Below are 15,101 nucleotides of genomic sequence, written 5' to 3' on the forward strand. Positions count from 1 at the left end.
ACTACACTATTATTATGGGGGACTTCAATACTAAGGTTGGAAAAAAGACAAAACAGTGCAGAAAGGGGAACTATAGGAAATTTTGGAATTGATGAAAGAAATGAAAGAAGCGAAAGACTTGTGGAATTTGCAGAATCTAGAGGATTGTCAGTAATGAACACTTTTTTCAAGAAAAGGGTGGACACGGAAGAGCCCAAATGGACTAACAACTAATGAAATCGACTTCATCCTCACTGAGAAGATATATTGTGAATGATGTTACTGTCCTGAATAAGGTAAATGTTGGAAGTGATCACAGAATGGTAATATGTACACTTGATATAGATGTAGGAAAGGAAAGGAAAAAACTGACTCGAGTAAATAATACAAAGGTCTTTGAGATAACAGAAGAGGAGAAAAGGCAGTATGTACTGGAACGTAAGAACAAGATTGAGCTTCTGCAGACTGCTCAGACCAAGATATTGACGAAGAATATTACAACTTTCTGAAAGTGATAAAGCCCAAGAAACCTATGGGGAAAAAGAAATCCAAAGAAGAAAAAATTAGTCACACTTGTTATGATGAATCGAAGGCGAAAAATGAAGAGCAAGATAAACACTGACAAGGAGAAAATTGAGTATACGGAGTTATGCAAAGCAATTTAAAAGACTCAGAGAGGACTTCTTATGTCCTCTCCGAGTCTCTTTCTAATTAGAAAGAGACTCGGAGAGGACATAAGATTTAACACAAGAAAAGTAGAACAAGCATTAAGGAAAAACAAAGGACTTAAATCAGCAGCCATGAGCAGTAATACTGAAAGACAAATGATACTGAAACTGAAGAATAGTGATGGTGTACTTATAAACAGCAGAGAAGGCATAATTCAAATAGCAGAAGACTACTATAAAGAATTATACAAGGAGCGAGGGAATGATGCCAGCAGTGGGGAAGATGGATTGGAAATTAGCAACACATATGACATACCCAATATTCTTCCTGATGAGGTAGAACATGCATTGAAGAAAACGAAGAATCAGAAAGCCCCGGGGGAAGATGAAGTTACTGTAGAGTTGTTAAAATTGGGAGGAAGAGGCATAACACAAAAACTGGCAACAGAGGCGGACCATTAACTTTGGGGGCCCTGGACTAACGCTGTTTGGGGCCTACCCAATTAACCCAAATTTGGGTTAGTTGTGGTGACTCATTCGCCATTTTGTCAAAAAACTTTTTTTTTTAACCCTTTTTTAAATAGGAAAAATTATAGGCAACAGACATTGAAGAACTTTTTTATTTTATTTGATGCACTTGGATATACAAACTTTTATATACAGTTTTAATGAAAAAAGGTTTTGTATACATAACAAACATAAATAAAATGTATTAGATATCACTTTTAGTAACAAACAAAAAAACGAAACAAATTCTCAGGTCAAGAATAAAGACTGAAAAAAAAAATAAATAAATAAATAATAGTTATTCTTAAAAATAAAATAAATAAAACATTCTAGTTGTTATATAATATAAGTATTTTTAATACATTAAAGACATTTAAAGAGTAATCTTCTGAATTTTTTTGCTGCAAATTCTTTTATTTGATCATCACATTGTAATTCTTTGGTTAAATCTCAGTTTATGGAAAGAATTGATAAATAATTTAATCTTTCATTCGTCATTGTTGTCCTATATTTGTTTTCTATATAGGACATCCTGGAGAAGGATCGCCAAAAAAATTTTAAGATTGTATAGCAATTCGGAAAAACATTGACAAGTTTCTTTTCATAATTAGTTTGAATATATCACCACATGAGTTGTATGAGTCTGGCTTAGTCTGTAAGTAGGATTTTAACTGAATGCATTCATTGACTAAATGTTCGTCTATGTCATCCGAATAATAATCAACAACATTACGTGCACCTTCCAAGTCAATATTTTCGATATTAATGTCTTGCAAATCCATTAAAAATTTGAATCTCTTGCTAAATTCCTCATAGACATGGCCTCTTCTGTATAAATCCATAATCAACTTATCTAATGCAATGTTTAGCGCATCCTGTTTAAATTTTTCTGCTCCATTTAGCGAAACTTTCTCTGTAGATTTATCCGAAAATTTTGAAGTAATAAGTCTCTTTTTTAAATCACTGTATTCTTTTTCCACACTAGTACTTAATTTTTTGGCTGTCTCCTCATATTCGTTTAGTTTCTGATCTGATTGTCCTCGTATGTTGCTCATGAACTCTTCTAATGACATAATTAATTTCTCACCTTCACATATGTCTAAGCCTGGGTCTGCAATCTGTTGTTAACTAAATTGAATCTCTCTCTAAAATTTCTTCCCAAAAAAACAGTTAAAAAAAAAAATGCGATTTCAAGTTTTGCCAAATTATTATATAAATTCTGTGCCTCTCTTCGAAATTCAAGTTTTTCATCCATATTGTCACTAAACGTTTTTAATATGTTCATGATATCACGATAACTATTTTTTAAAGCTCTAACAGCATCATAGTGACAAGACCATCTATTCTGGCTTAAACTTTTTATCGAAAATTTTAGTTTTGTTTGACGATTTAGAAGCTCCCACCTATTCCAAAAAAGTTCACAATTTGAGTTGCAACTTTAACCGCTTCCCCACCAACTAGATTTAGGGAATGCGCAGCACACGGCACATAATCAGCGCATTTATTTTTTTGTTTGAGATGTGCTCGAACACCATTGTATCGGCTGGACATATTTGCAATGTTGTCAAAAGACTGTCCTTTACAATTGTCCAGTGGCACTCCATTTTTTTCTAGAAATTCTTGTAAGGAATTGAATAAAGATAAGCCACTGTGACTACTAATTTTGATGAAAGATACACATCTTTCATACACTTTTCCCTCAAAACAATATCGTACTATAATAGCTAGTTGGTCATTGTGGGACGAATCTGGTATTGAGTCCATCACAATTGAGTAGTATTTTGCATTATCACTATTTATTTCAGCTATAATTCTTTTTATTACTTGTTTTCCCATAATCTCTATTATTTATTCATAAACTGTTTTTGATAAGTACGAAGTGAAAGGCATTGGTCGCAGTTCTCGTTGTTGGATATGTGCATTAATGGATCGAACTCTGCTAGTAATTCCAGAGCCCCCATAAAATTACCATTGTGCAGAGAGCCAAATGTTTCCTTGTGACCTCCGAATGCTAAGCCCCTTACACTTAAATATTTCACCACTGCAATAACACATTTTAGGACATTGTGGTAATATTCCGTATCTTTTCTTAGTTGCTCCTCCAACCGCTTGTCAATAACAGACTTATTTTCTTTACGCGTTAACCATACTAACAATGATTTCTTATGTTCATTAGAATTTGTGACTTTCTAAACAAGGTCCTATGTGTTTCCAGTCAGAGAATCCGGTTGCGTATTGAGAAGGTACTTTAGAGAAAAGTTTGCAGACTAGACAAAAAACACTTCCCATACTAGTAGAATAGCACAACTAAGATCTTTCCAGTAATTGACCATTTTTAATTTTTTTCGTAAAGTGCTTATTTTAAAATGGTCTGTTTTGTTCTATGTAATTCCTTATTGAAACTGGATATATATTTTTTGCATCTTTATTTTGGAAATAAGTCATTTCATTTGAGAGAGTGATTAATAAAATTATCATTTAACTGTGTAGGCTCCAAACCTACGTCAACATATTTAGCGAACAACTCTGCATTTTCTAAAGCCTCTTCTGCCTCTTTATCACTATCTTCTTGCAAAACAGCAACAGAGATTTGAGAGAACTGGTCGTCGTCTAGGTCTTGTATATTTTTGTCTGGTACTGAATGTCCATCAACGTCAACATTGTTTTTAGAGGTTCTCGGTTGTGATTCTAGTTCTAGTAATTCTTCGTTATTGTTATATACATTTTGTTTTTTCTGTTTCTCTTCGGTTAAGTTATTCTCTCTTTCGCTTATTACTGCACCTATATCGTTTAGATTCTCATTTTTATTTTCCAATACAAAAAATTTTGAAATTTTGGCACATTTACTACTTTCTTTTTCTCTATTTAATTGTATTTTTCGTTTTTCAGCTCCGCTTTTATATTTCCTACCAGACATTTTTTTAGGTATTTATTTAATCTGAAAAGAAATTAAAAAAACTTTAAAAAAAAAAAAAAAAAAAAAAAACAATCCACCACCATATTAGGTTAGTTGTTGTGGTGGGGGGGGGGGGTTATTTTTTTATGTTATTTTTTATTATGTTATTTTTATTATTTACTTAAAAATTTTCTTATTAACTGGCTAAAAATTTGCAATTCGATGAACACCCTATTGACCTCTTTATCACCCTCACATACGCAAATCTGACTACAATTTTCAGAAAATTCCAATTTCTAGGGTGTGTAAAGCAGTTGTCAGCAGAACATTAAAGCCACACATTTTGTTTACAAAATTTAACAAACTGTTAATGAGCATACAGCATTTACATAAAAAAAACAAATAATTTCATATACATATGTAAACCATGCTACAATACACTACTGTCTCTCTCTCTCTCTCTCTCTCAATATGAGAATTATTAACATCAGTTTGTATCAGTTGTATTTAACATAAAATTGACTCCACAATGATTACTCAATCATTCTCTTACCTTACCATTTTTTTTTTCTTTCTTTCTCTTACATCAATAATATTTACTTCAGCTCTTATTACTCCTTTAGAATCTTTGTTTTAGCCTCTCACACACATAAAACGTATTACGTCTGGTACCCTCTTATCTCAATAACATTCCTTATAGGTCACCCATTCTGCCTTAATTAATATCCTAGCCACCCTAGTTATCACCTTAGTCATCCCTCTTTACTCATGAGGTTTATCTTTTAGTAAAATTTATTTTTCTTTGCACCTCATCTGATAGATTACCTTGTTTGACACTTGGCCTAATTTAATGACATAGGTTAACGTATCCTTACAGTACTACCCTTATAAATATAATTTCTTTGCTAATTCCTTTACATTATTACTTTGATTTTACTACTCCTGAACCACCCTTATATTTATTCATAATCATTAACAACAGGAATGTTCCTTTCTTTTACAAGGACTATCACTCAATGGCTTACAGAGCTAGGTTACGAGTCCTCGAGTTCAGGATTCAATAAAGAAACAAGGAACAGACTTGCTTTCTGAATTCACCGTTACTTTCAATGTCCTCGCGTTCAGGTTTCCACGCGGCTGACAGGCTTACTTCAGTTTCTTGGGCTCTCCGGTTTTCCTTCGAGGCAGACAGGCTTACTTCAGATCCTTGGGCACTCCGGTTTTCCTTCGAGGCAGACAGGCTTACTTCAGATCCTTGGGCACTCCGGTTTTCCTTCGAGGCAGACAGGCTTACTTCAGATCCTTGGGCACTCTGGTTTTCCTTCGAGACTGCTGGGGGGCACTCCGGTTTTCTTTCAAGGCTGACAGGCTTACTTTCACTTCTGGGGCACTCTTGACATGACGCACCTTCTTGTGTAGACGATATATTCACAGGTGTACATATCTGGTTCATTCTCTTTACAAGGGCCTACATTACCAAACTCGTCTACCTCCACTTCAACTCACATGACCTTCTTTCTCCCCTTTGACCACACCACACAGAAGTCAGACACAGAATGCTCTTTTCTCTCAATTTTTCTTTCCCCGAATTTCACTCTTCCCCTGAAGTTCGGCACGCCTCCCCCAACCAATCCTTCCCGTCTGTTTAAATTTACGTTCCTATACATTTGCCAACACAATTCTCCCAAGCTGTCTCTCTAGTGTGCAAACCAACCCTTTTCTCAAACTTTCTTATTTTTTTTCTCACAGGCAGTATGACCCTTTCATGTCCACTGGCAACCTCCAAAAATACTCATTTTCGTTTCGCACCTTTGTGTCTAAAAGTCCCAACACCCAAAAATCAGTCAGCCTGACGCTGTTTTTAATTTGACGCAAACACTGGACATCCACTCATTTCTTGTTTTGGCTCCAACGGTGTCATAGCTCAAAGGAGGCGCCTCGCATAATCCTGCTTCACATCTTATTGTTCTTCCTTAAGTAACCCCTTCACACATGTTCTCAAATGGCACCCCTTTACTTAGACCTGCTGTCCCTGTTTGCTCTCTCATATTATTTGGATTACTTGTTTACCCCTTTGCTACTATTGTCAATTCTCATGCTTAAACTATCCCATCACTAAATCTAGCGTTCTTCAAACTTTAACATTACTTCTAGCAAAACAATTATTTTTATTTTAAATTTGTAAGATTTTACATCTTACATTGTCATTGTCAAGTAGGCAAGCTTATAGCTTACGCCGCTTACTAGTGCCTACCACATACTTCAAATAAACGGTGTCCAGTTATTTTTATTATGGCTCATTTCGAGGAAATGCAAAAAACGATTGAATTTACGTGCCGACAAAAGATTTTTGGAGAGTGATTTAACTTATATTTATTTACTTTGTCAATACTTACCAGTGAAGAAACGAAGCACCTGAACAGTACACCGAATGAATGACTTTAATATTCAACTATACTGCACTATACATAACCTGAAATGTCAAACGGTGAGAGCTACGCTAAGCTAACACGCTTTAGAGGGCTAGACTTGCACTCCCCCCATTCCGACGTTGCCACATCATTTACATAATTGACAAATGACAAAGTATATTTTGATTTTACCGACAGAGGCGATAGAAGACAGAGCCATATTTACTATTTACTGTCATTTTAAACATTGATATTTGATATTTATTCAAATCCAATAGTGTTGCAAACCAAGATTTAAACTTTATCTAGGTATTAAAAAATTTTGTATAATTTATTTTTTCTTAAAATTAAATTGTTTTTATTTATTTTTACCGTGAAGGGGGCCCTTTGATTGAACAGGGCCCTGGGCTGCAGCCCATAAAGACCATGCCTAAATCTGCTCCTGACTGGCAAGGCTCTTCACAAAGTGCATTAGAAAAGGTGTGTTGCCTAAGCAGCGGAATAATGCAATCATAGTTTTGCTGTATAAGAAAGGAGATAAATCAGAAATTGGAAATTATAGACCAATTAGCTTGTTATTCCACATCTACAAGCTGTTCACAAGGGTCATTACTAACAGATTAGAAAGAATACTTGATGAGAATCAACCGAAAGAGCAAGCTGGCTTTAGGACAGGATTCTCAACTATGGATCACATTCACGTAATATCACAGCTAATGGAGAAAGCAAATAAATATAAAACACCATTATGCTGGCATTTGTGGATTATGAAAATGCATTTGACTCCATACAGCATAAGGCAATCTTTCGGGCACTGGAAAAACAAGGCATAGATACCCCACATATTATGATTTTGAAGAAAACATATGAGAATGCTACCTCCTTTATTAGACTAGATAAAGACAGTAGGAAATTTAAAATCGAGAAAGGAGTTCGACAAGGAGACACAATATCTCCGAAGCTGTTTACTGCTGCCCTTGAGGAAGCTTTCAGAAGATTAGACTGGTCGCAGAAAGGAGTCAATGTGAACAGAGAGTACCTAAACCATTTACGATTTGCAGATGACATTGTGATCATAAGCCATGATCCCAAAGAATTAGAGGAAAATCTTAATCAGTTATGCAGAGTTAGTAAGGATTTTGGACTAAAGATGAATATGGCTAAAACAAAAGTAATGATGAACAAGTATGCCACAGAAAGGGAAATAATGATTGACGGAGCAGTAATTGAAAATGTGGAGTCATATACTTATCTGGGACAAGTTATTAGCTGTAATAATGATAAATGGCTGGAAGTCAAGAGAAGAATAAATTTTGGATGGATAGCATTCAGGAAATATAGTCACATACTGAAGAGCAATATCCCAGTTTGTCTGAAAAGTAAAATAATTAACCAATGTATACTCCCCACTATGACTTATGGAAGTGAAACTTGGGCGCTCACCAAAGAGCAGGAAGAGAAGTTCTCAGCTTCACTGGAAGAGAAGCTGAGAACTACACAGCGAAGAATGGAACGAATTATATTGGGAATCAGACTGTTAGATAAGAAGAGAAACACATGGATTAGGCAGCAAACTCAAGTAGAGGACATTCTTATGAAAACTAAAGAACTAAAATGGTCTTGGGCAGGACACATAGCTCGAAGACATGATGACAGATGAACTAAGAAAATAACAGAATGGTACCCAAGAGGAGCTAGAAGAAAACCTGGAAGACAAAGGTGGAGATGGATAGATGAAATTCATGAGTTATTGGGTAGTAAATGGATGGCCAGTGCTCAAAACAGAAGGAACTGGAAAGTTGCTGGAAGAGGCCTTCATCCTGCAGTGGATTGAAAATGGCTGACGATGATGATGAAGGTGGGTATGACCAAAATGTGCTCTGGCAAGAGCAAATATTGGTCATACCCACCTCTTTATGTCTGTTTGTTTGAAAGCTGGATTACTATAGCTGTGGATTTTGTTTTATATTTCTTAACTTGTTATATAACTGGTTATGCCAAATTTTTTTGTCCGATTTTCAATATTTTGTGTGTGATGGGTTTATAATCTGTATAAAGAATCTGAATGTGATTGTTGTCAGAGGGAGTTCCTTCTGCTTTACTGAACTCTCATTTCCTGGTATTCCAGCATGCCCAAGGATCCAACAGAAAATGAAAGTCTGTTTATTGTTATCAAGTTCCAATATTTGAGATTTTATTTGTTTACAACTGGATGTGTGAAGAGTAAAAATTGTCTTAAAGAGCTATCACTGTACTCAGTCTTTATAGATTAGTCTTTGGACTGAAATCATTAGTAAGAAATATCAATACCATCGTAATGGCATGGAATTCTGCATTCTTGGGGGTGATCGCTTCTTGTAGGTAGTGTCAAGCTTCCTTTGTATTGGTTGTCATTCCAACTTAAGCAAATGCCTCATTACTTTACTAAAGATGAGCAGTTTGATACATCAAGACAAAGGAGCGAGAAAGCATTTTTCTTAACTGTGCTGCCCTTCTCATTCAAGCTTTCATCAATGGGCAGGTGGTCACTCTTTGTTAAGAGTACAGAAAAGATTCTTTACTGGACAGTCAACTGGGAAGCCATTCTGTGAGTGCCCTGTAGGACTGTAAAACAGAGGCATACAAAGTGTTATAATTATTACCGGAGCAGATTGGTATGCCCAAAGTTCTATTTATGGAATCTGCATTGGAATCTGATTGAGGTACTTAAGGCTGTAAAAGGTTTGATCAGGTTTAATGATTGAAGTGTATTTTCTATTTCTAGGATAGATAAACAATGGGACACTGCTTTAAATTAAGGATGTAAGGGAATTCGCATTTTTGGCAAAGAGCAATCAACTATTCAAACAAGGCTCTGTAAAGGCAAATTGCTTATTTAGATTTAAAGTGGGGGTGGGGTATATAAATATTTGGAACAAGTAGATAAAACAAAACTTTAATTTTTTTTTTAATTTTTTTTTTATGGCAGAAGTTATTTATGCTTTGTTTCTTTACATCATTGTGCCATTTTAATACTGATAAAATTGAATTGTGTGGACAGGCTGCTAGGATAGTATGTGATGTTTTCTCTATTATGCACAGGAATTTTTCTAGCAGAGTTAGGTAATTATTCCACTGAATGCCTTGGTAAGTTATACATCTTGCACATTTTTTAGCAGTTTAAACGGGTGACCTGGAAAGCCCAGTGTCCTGTGGAGATAGGGAGGTCCTAATCCCCCTGTATAAGCAATGGTACACTTGGACATGTCCAAGCGTGGAGACCTCATCTGAAAAAATTGAGTTTCTTGAAAGGGTCCAAAGATGTGCAGTTTGCATGGTGAGATCAGCAAAAGGGTGACCATACAAGGAAAGACTGACTGATTGTGGGCTACAAAGCTTGGTATCCAGCCACCTTATAGGGGATCTGATTGAGGATTATAAGGTTCTGAGAGAGAGGTTAGTAAAATGAACGAAGGCAGAATTTTCACTGTTATAAAGAATTCCAGAATTAGGAGCCATGAATTAAAATTACAGGGGAAGAGGTTTAGACTAGATTGTAGAAAGTTTTCTTTTAGCCAGTGAATTCTTGATTGCTGAACAAGTTGTCTCTGCAGATATTTGAGGCTGACAGTTTGAAGAAATTCCGAGGTCAACTGGATAGTTACTTGTGTGTGAGAGGAGGGAAGTGCATAATTCAGAATGATGGAGATCTACTTAATTACTTTGTTTTTATGTAATATTATTTTTAAATTTAAAATTCTGAATTTGAAAGCTTATTTTTTAACTTTTGCTCTCTCTTCTCACAAAAATGAAGTATTTTAAGGAATAAAATCCTGACAGCAGGTTCTCTTTTTCTTCTGTTTTTGACAGCATGCCTCACCATCTTATTAACATTGAAGATCTGAATGGCAAAATACAAGTTGTTTTAGTGCAAATGGATATGATTGTGACCTGAACAGATATGTCTGTATTGTGCCAATAGACAAAAGGGTGACAGTGACATTCAGTGCTTTTTATATTCAGCAGATCATGTGACAGAATCACTGAGACAGATGGCAATCAGTTGTCGCATGGTCTTATGGAGTTTAGGGTATTGGAGGGAGATACAATATTAAGAAGCTCATAAACAACATGACATCATGGGCTGAAATCATTCAAGCTATAGTGGATGGTGTGCGGCAGATATATGGATAGTGTGTATGGTGGATATATGGCTGGCTGGCATGCATTCATGGTATTCAGGAATTTTCCATTGTTCTCAAAACTCAGTTATATATTGTGGGAATGGCAAATGGATTGACTTAGAAGTAGACATAAGTAACGTACTAGAGATTGTTGGTTGCTGAGCTGATCTTGTGAGGATCTAATTGAGCTGGAGCAACGAGGGTAAGAGCAGGGGAAGAGGAAATGCAGCCAACACTGCAAGTAAAATAATGCACAACAAAAAAGATAACTGGGAAGCAGCCTTCAGTTTGTTTGAGAAATGGACAGACATTCTCTGATGAAGTGTATTTTCTGTTTTTTTGTTTATGTACCTCCTGTAGATATTGAACCACTCATCAAAAGATGTAGCAAACTTTTGTTCTGGGATTCTGAAAACATAAATAATTTGTTATGACTAATATGGTACATAAATAATAAATGCTTAGAAATGTTTATGTATATGGAATGTATACATTATAATACACATGTATTTTTGGTGCTTTCCTGTTTTTAGTATTGATTTTTTTACTTTTTGTTTTTAATGGTTATTTAAGTGAAGCTTAAATTAAGTTGGCAAGTCCAAAAAGTTGACCACCAGAGTGCATCTCCTCTTTATAACATATAAGTGTACATATGTGATAAACATCTTATTTACTTGTTTTGATATATGTTTCTGTTCATAGGAACACATCGCCCAGTGTAAACTGGATAACTTTTTTGACATTGTCCATAACAATCAGTATCTTAACTGAAAACCTCAATAACTTTAACTCATTTACTGGGTGATATGTTCTGCATTGACGAATTACTTTTATATCTTGAGCATATCCTGATATATAACTTGATCTGATATGACTAACTAATTATACTAATCTTTAAATAGTTAAATTGAAAGACATCTTGGACATGAAGTCCTTGTGTCATAAAGTCACTATACTATTACTTCTGAATTGAGCTGTAATAATGCTGCTCAGCTGTCATCCTGTTTTTAATTGATTGAATTTTTGACATAAAACAGATTTAATTCTGTGTGATTTTCTGTGATTTTATTATAGCTGGATTCACTGGAACAAGAGGCTGAAAAGATTCAGAATGAGCATCCTGAGGTAAGAGTTTAAGTAAAAAGAAACAATTTTTGTGGTTGTGTGTATGTAACATTCTTAACTTCTTTTCAATTTTTAAAAATTTATATTGATAAATTCAGCGTAATTTGAAGTCATCCTATAAATTAAGAATCTTTGCTTCGTTATATTGATAAACATAGTATATAATGAGACACTCTATTTCTGTTAAATTAATTTGGTTGTTTTAATCTAAGTAATATTAGTATATAGTAAAATACAGTAAACTGCTATGTATGTTTCTTCTAATTGTATTGCTAGTTTCATCAATCTAATACTAACTAAAGCAATTCTTGCTTTACATGAACACAAAAAGTAGGAAACCAGTTCCCAGTTGTGAAGAGGCCCCTTGTGTCTCTAGGAACCTTGGGTTTGACTGTCTCTTTTGCTTTTTACTGCTAGCTTAGTAGACTTTTAATCATTGGAATATTCTTAGTATTTGTTATCATTGTACTTTTTGATTCCCTTCTTCCCAACATTCTGACCTTCAGAATGTTGGGGAGATTGGTATGGCAGTCACATGTGCTACTGCAGTACTTCAGCAGAGGAGATGAGGGTGGGTGGATGCCTTGGAGTTGGGGCTGTGAGAGTGCAGCCACCTAGAATAAGAGTCATCTCCCTATGTGATTATAAACTGGATCCATTGACATCTTCACCAAAACAAGATCCACACTGGTTTATGTTCACTTTTGATAAGAGAGGGGGTTGGGAGTACCCCCATATGAAGAAAATCTCCTTGTACACCTGCACTCCAGAAATATTGAAGGTGTGACCTTCTACATTGTAGTGCTTTCTGATTTCTGAAATGGCTTTGTAATATCCCTATAGCTTGGTACATGCTTTTCCCTGTTTTCTGCCTAGTCGTAAATCTGCATGTTCTTAGAAAAATTTGCTTCGTTACTAAATTAAGTTTTTGAAATTTAAAAATGAAAATTTTTAAATATCAAACTGCTACTGATTCCACTGATTTTATTGCATTCTTTATTAGTTCTTACTTATTAATTCTTCAATATTTAATGTGCTTTGTAGTTCATTTTTTTAAATTTCAGTATACTAAAACATCTGGGTGGTTGGGAGTGTGTGTGTGGGGGGGGGGAGATTCTTATTGTACACTCAAAATTGTCTGCCTTGTTTCAAAAATTTATGACAAAACCAATTAATATACATTGAAAAGCAAGTTAACAGTTAGATGGATATATTCATTAAAACATTTTGTCTACTCATGCTCCACAAAAATTGGATCAGTAATCAGTAGGACTTCAATGTGTTGATATAAAATTATCTGGAAAAACCCCTAAAACTGCCTCATATTTCCCTTAAAATATTTAAATGAAAGCTTAAAAATGAAAACAAAAAATTGACAGAGGGAAAATAACATAAAAATGAAAAACATTAATTAAATAAGAAAAATAATATTTTTACTCTGTTTTATTTTCTAAGGAAACAGTGAATAAATAAAAAAAAATCCTGTTTGAATGTATTTTAGTCTGCATTGTAGCTGACTAAAAATTGTAGCTGATTTGCATTCTCAGATTATGGAATTTGCATTATCTGCTAGTAGAAAAAACTCCTTTAAGTATTAGACAACTAATAATATATTAAGGATTCCTTATGTGCTATGATATAACGACTAGATCATAAGATCAGTGTTAGGTGGGCTAGAAAGCTGCTAGCTTGGGGGGATACAAGAACTAATAGATTAACAGTACCCACTGGCAGAGGTGAAAGTGATTCTTGCACTGCTTCTATTGAAATGAGTAGCATCCTGGAAAACAACATGCACGGTATTTCAGAGACTACTGGGAGTCATTGCTGTACAGGTAAACACATGGGTTGTGTTAGGGTAGCTAAGAATAGGAACAGCTGCATGTATACTTGCGTGTACACCAATGCTAGGAGTTTGGTAAATAAATTTGAGGTATTGCTTAAAACATCAAAGGCAGATATTGTTGGGATATCAGAGACGTGGTGTCACGCAGATATAAGGAATGCAGAACTGGAATTTGGGGAGAACAATGTGTACAGAAAGGATAGACAGGATAGGAAGGGAGGAGGGGTTATGCTATTAGTTAAGAAACACATAAAATCCAAGGAAGTGAAGCCAGTCGACATCGCTGGACAGTGCAGTGTCGAGTCAGTTTGGTGTGACATGGGCATTGGGAGATCAAAAAATTGAGAGTAGGAGTGTGCTATAGGCCTAATGACTCTGATGAGTATAATAAGAAACTGTACAGGGAAATAGAGTGGGCCAGTAAATCAGAGAGTCTTATAATGGGGGATTTTAATTTCCCAGCTATTGACTGGAATTTGTGGGTTGGTCACTCACACACACTAGCAAGGCTTTTGTGGATTTATTGGATGATTGTTTTCTACATCAGCATGTTCGGGAGGCAACTAGAGGGAGTAATACTCTTGATCTGATTATCAGTAGCGATTCTTCATGCATTAAGAATCTGCAGATAAAGGAACCACTAGGCGGCAGTGATTACAGTGTGCTGAAGTGGAATTTACTCAAAGAGGTAACTACTATCAGGGGTAAAGCGAAGGGTTTTTGCTTTCGTAAAGGCGACTATGATGGTCTGAGACAGTATTTAAATTCTATACAGTGGGACCAATTGATGATGTTACCAACAGCAAATTCAAAATGGGAAGCATTCAAAGAATTTATCTTGGAAGTTACTAGGCTTTACATACCAACTAAGAAATATTGTTCAAGGTTTAGGCCTAAATGGATGTCAGATGAACTAATGAGACATATGGCAGAGTCTGTAACCAGAGAAGAAAAATGCATGGGATAGATATAAAATAATGGGTGACATGGAAGCCTATGATAGATATAAGCTAGTCTGTAACCAAGTCACAAAGGAGATTAGGCAGGCAAAGGCAGATTATGAGAAATCCTTGGCAAAGGATGCAAAGAAAAACAGAAAAGAGTTCTTTACCTATGTAAACTCTAGAAGGAAAGGGATGAATCAGATTGGTCCACTGGATATTGATGGTTCAACAGTTGAGGATCCTGCTCAGGTGGAACAAACTAAACGAGTATTTTGCATCTACATTCGCACATGAGGAGTTATTCAGGAAGGGGAATGCCAGAGGTGAAGTAAACTCTGGCAGTGAGCTAGATGTTTTTGTAATAACTGAGAGGAAAGTGGAGGAGAAATTGTTGAGGATAAACATAAGGCACTCGGGGTGGATGGCATCTATCCAGTTATATTAAAGGAGGCAGCAATGGAAGTAAGCAAACCCTTAGCCATAATTATGAGAGCTTTTTTTTTTTGGACTCAGGGGAGATACCCATAGACTGGAGATGTGCAAATGTGACCCCAATTCACAA

The 15,101-nt window shown here is 35.4% G+C and overlaps 1 protein-coding gene across 1 annotated transcript in view; it reads left to right on the plus strand.

Moving 5' to 3' along the window:
• The window catches only part of LOC150076876 (spectrin beta chain-like), an 800,006-nt gene that overhangs the window by 327,633 nt on the left and 457,272 nt on the right, over positions 1-15,101 (plus strand). The window contains exon 21 of the mRNA XM_090386889.1: positions 11,699-11,749. Within this exon, the coding sequence (XP_090243015.1) occupies positions 11,699-11,749 (51 nt within the window). The remainder of the gene's footprint in view (positions 1-11,698; positions 11,750-15,101) is intronic.

This window comes from Mastigoproctus giganteus, chromosome 12, assembly GCF_048544385.1.
Source record: "Mastigoproctus giganteus isolate SK-2022 chromosome 12, ASM4854438v1, whole genome shotgun sequence".
NCBI lineage: Eukaryota > Metazoa > Arthropoda > Arachnida > Uropygi > Thelyphonidae > Mastigoproctus > Mastigoproctus giganteus.